The 4,279-nt window shown below is 21.1% G+C and overlaps 1 protein-coding gene across 1 annotated transcript in view; it reads left to right on the top strand.

Annotated features, from left to right (window-relative positions):
- Positions 1 to 3,818, top strand: part of LOC117173877 (monocarboxylate transporter 12-like) — a 16,014-nt gene extending 12,196 nt beyond the window's left edge. The window contains exons 9-10 of the mRNA XM_033362523.1: positions 3,297 to 3,488; positions 3,564 to 3,818. Coding sequence (XP_033218414.1) covers positions 3,297 to 3,488; positions 3,564 to 3,739 — 368 coding nt within the window. The 3' untranslated portion in view covers positions 3,740 to 3,818. The remainder of the gene's footprint in view (positions 1 to 3,296; positions 3,489 to 3,563) is intronic.
- The last annotated feature ends 461 nt before the right edge of the window (positions 3,819 to 4,279 follow it).

The raw sequence follows: 4,279 nt of genomic DNA, 5'->3' as shown, positions 1-4,279 counted from the left end.
TTTATATTTTTAATTTGATTCCTCTTATAATTCTTAAAAAGTTTTAAACTTTCATTTCAAAACTTCTTCAATATAAACATCAAAATATATTGAAAAATATTTTAAAGTTTTCGAAAAAAATTCAATCCAACAAGATTGAAAAAAATTATTTAAAAATCTTCCAGAATCCTTTTTTTTTATTTTGGAAAACCACGACAGTGTTTTAAATTCTTTGAAAAGTTGGTTTTAAAATTTATTTTTAAATTCAAAAATAATTAAAATTTTTTCAAGAAATCTTAAAAAAAATTTATTTATTCTCTTGAAACTTTTCAAGATTTTTTAAAAAGCCCTAAATTTTTTGTTTCGAAATCTTCGAATCTTGCAAAATTTGAAATTTTTACTTTTCTACGTTATTTTTGTAATCTTTAAGAAACTATTTAATTTTGTTTAATCTCTTAAAACATTTTCTTAAAATTCATTTTTCTAAATCAAAAATCATTTTAAAATTTCACATAAATCTAACGAAATTTTTTGTTAATTTTTTTAAACGTTTAAAAATTTGTTGAAAAATTTAATTTTTTGTATTAACAAATTTACATTTTGTTTTACATTCTTAGAAAATATTTCTTATTTAAAATAAAAATATTTTTGGGTTGAAAATCCAAATGAATGGTCAAAAATAATTTTTTTTTTTAAGAAATTCATATTTGCTTGAAGAAAATGTAACTAGTTAAGTAATATTTGTTTTTCATTGATAAAAATTAATTTTTAACTGAAAATTAAACTATTCCATTTTTAGTTAAAAACACTTTTTTAATTAAAGATTTAATTATTGGTTTGAAAATTCATGCGTTTTTTGAAAATTGGTCTTTTTGGTAAAAAATGACTCTTCTAGGTTAAAAACTAATTTAAAAAAATTTTTAATTGGACTCTTTTGTAAAAAGTACTAAAAATTTAACTATTTCATGTTTGGTTGAAAAATTATCCTTTTTAGTAGAGAACTAAACTGTTCTTTATTAAAATTTTTTTTTGGTTGATAATTCAACTATTTGGTTAAAAATGATCCTTTTTGGTGAAAATTCATATTTTCGTGTCAAAAATTCAACCGTATTATTAAAAATTATCCTTCTTGTTGTGAAAAATTAATTTTTTTTCAAGTGAAAAATTAACTATTCCATTTTTTTGGTAGAAATTTTATCTTTTTTAGTCGAAATTAACGTATTTATTTTGTAGAAAATAATTCGTTTAGGTTTAAGATTTTATTTTTCAATTGAAAATATTCAAAATTGAACTCTATCGTAAAAAATACAATTTTCTACTAAAAAATTCATCATTTTTGTACAAAATTCATTTCTTAACTTGAAAATTTACCTATTTTCTTGAAAATTAGTTTTTCTTAGATAAAAAATTTTTAAAAAATATTGCTTAAACTATTCCATGTTTATTTGGAAATGTATCCGTTTGAATATAAAATTAAACTGTTTTTTATTCAAGATTAAAATTTCTTTTGGTTGATAAATAAACTTTTTTTTTAATTCGTCTTTTTGAGTCGAAAATTGAACTATTTGTTTAAAAATCATCTTTTCTGGTGAAAATTCATATTTCCGTCTCAAAAATTAAACTGTATTATTGAACATGATCTTTTTTTATTGTAGAAAATTAATTTTTTTCAACTGAAAAAATAACTATTCCATTTTTTTGGTACAAACTTATCTTTTTCTAATTAAAAATTAATGCATTTTGGGTAAAAAATAATTTGTGCAGGCTGAAGACTTATTTCTTAAATCAAAAATGTTTAAAAAATGAACTCCGTTGTTAAAAATACAATTCGTTTATCTTGAATAAACAATGTTTTTTAACTATCAATATAACTAAACAATTTTTCAATGAAAATTGATCCTTTTAAGTAGAGAATTGAACTAGTTTCTTAAAAATTTGTCTTTTTAACTGAAAATTCAACTATTCCAGTTTTGGTAAAAAATTTATATATGCGTATTGAAAATTTAACTATTTTTTTTAGTCATAATTAAAATAGTTTTTGGTTAATAATTCAACTGTTTTGTTAAAAATTTGGCGTCTTGGATAGAAAATTCCATTAAATTTTTTTTTAATTTGTCGTTTTTTTGGAAAATAAATCTTCTTGGTCAAAAATTTATATTTTTTGTCATCAAATATTTAAAATTGAACTTTTTTGTTGAAAATTTTAATTTGGTAGTCAAAGATTTATCATTTCAGTACCAAATTCACGTCTGGTTTAAAATGTAACTATTTTGTTAATATTCGTTTGTTTTGGATAAACAATCATTTTTGTAACTGAAAATTTAACTATTCTAAGTTTGGTTAAAATCTGTCATTTCAAGTGAAAAATTTAGCTATGTAGTTACATTTCTTCTAAATTTGATTTTTGATTACATTTTATTATAAAAAATTAACTATTCCAGTTTGGGTTGAAAATAAAACTTTTTTAAATTAAAAATTCAATTATTTGGTGGAAAATTTTATTCTTTCGTTGCAATTTCAAACATTTGTTAAAAAATTAATACTTGTTGGTTGACAATTTTCCTTCTTGTTGTTCACAATTAATTTTGTAGTTTATGATTTATCATTTTAGTAGAAAAATAATTTCTTTCAATGAAATTTAACTAATGTGTTGATAGAAAATTTATAATTTTGGTAGAAAATTAAACTACGTGCTTGAAACTTATTTTGAAGATTAGTTGTTTTGTGTAATATTAAATTAGTTATTAAAAATTATTCTATTCCATTTTCAATAAAAAATTTGCCTTTTATAGTTAAAAATAAAACTATTGTTTCTAAATTTATTTACTATTTTCTTGAAAATTTAATTTTTTGGTTAATTGTGGAATTCTTGTATTTAAAAGTAACTTTCTGGTTTCAGATTCATCATTATAGTGGAAAATTTAACTAATTTGTTGAAAATTAATGTAATTGAAAATGCATCTTTTGTATTGAAAATTTAACGTTTTATAATTAAATAAAAATCAAAACTAGCGATTGACGCAGTTTAAAAAACAAGAAAAAAATTAACCTCAGTCCGGTTTTGAACCTGGAACGCCACTATGCAATGCTAATTTTACTATCCGAGCTAAAGCAGATTTTTTTCTTGTTCTTAAAAAAATACTTTTTAAAGTAATCGCTAACATCGAATTTTAATGATTTCAAATATAAACACTCGGATATTAAGATGTTTATTAAATTCTAACAATTGCTACTCATGAGATATTAATAAAGTTGTGTAAAATATAATTTTAGATCAAAAATAAATATAAGTTTTTTAATTAAAAATTATTTATCAGTTTTCGCAGAAGGATCCAACGACACATTTTTATTAGTGGTTTTAGTAATTATAGGATTTATACGAGGGGCAAGTATCGTAAATTTAAATTTAACAATTTCTGAAAGCTGTTCTTTAGAAATGCTGCCCCACGCTTTTGGAATTTTCATGATATTTAAGGGTACTTTAGTCATCCTTATAAGTCCTCTAGTTGGTAAGTATCATTTCTAAACTTTTTAAACAAATTTTTGATTAAAAATAAATTAAAAATAATTTTTTTAAATTTAAGGTTACGTAAGGGACATTGCAGATAGTTACGAAATTTGCATACACCTTATGACAGGCCTTATTTTCCTCTCTTTTATAATTTGGGGAGTAGAATTCTTTTACAAAAAAGTCAATCTCTTTTTGGAAAAAAGAAGAAATTTTTCAGGCTTGAATAAAAATTATAGAACGTTTTATTAGGAAATTGACTGAATAATAATTAAAAGTTAAGAAATGTACAATTAGTAGTAATAATACGCGCGCCACGGCGCGCGGGAATTGTCGCGTTGCATTTAATAATATATAAATATAATAGAAGTTTTTATATGATTCCAATTTTTAATTTTAGAATTTAATCAATTACAAAAAAAATTATACTTTTTTTCTTGTAAAATGTTTTATTTTTTTGGACGCTGCGTGAATATAACTTTTGGCGACTATCTTCCAGTTGCTTAATTATTAATAAAGACTTATCAAATATTCTAGGAATTTTGCAAGTTTTCAACAATATAAAAAAATTCTTTAGGTTTCTAGGAAAAATTAAAACAATTCTTTTGTTTAAAAAATTAAGTTCGAAAGAATATTTAAGAAGAATTAAAACATTTCAAAGGATTTATAAAATTTTCAAAGAAGAGTGAAAAATTGTAAGACTGTTTTTTTTATTTTGTAAAAAAATATAAATAATTCAAAAATATTAGAAGGCTTAACAGTTTTGAAAGGATTGAACAAATAATTTTCTTA

Source organism: Belonocnema kinseyi, chromosome 5, assembly GCF_010883055.1.
Source record: "Belonocnema kinseyi isolate 2016_QV_RU_SX_M_011 chromosome 5, B_treatae_v1, whole genome shotgun sequence".
NCBI classification, from domain to species: domain Eukaryota; kingdom Metazoa; phylum Arthropoda; class Insecta; order Hymenoptera; family Cynipidae; genus Belonocnema; species Belonocnema kinseyi.
This window is presented reverse-complemented; position numbering and strand designations above follow the sequence as displayed.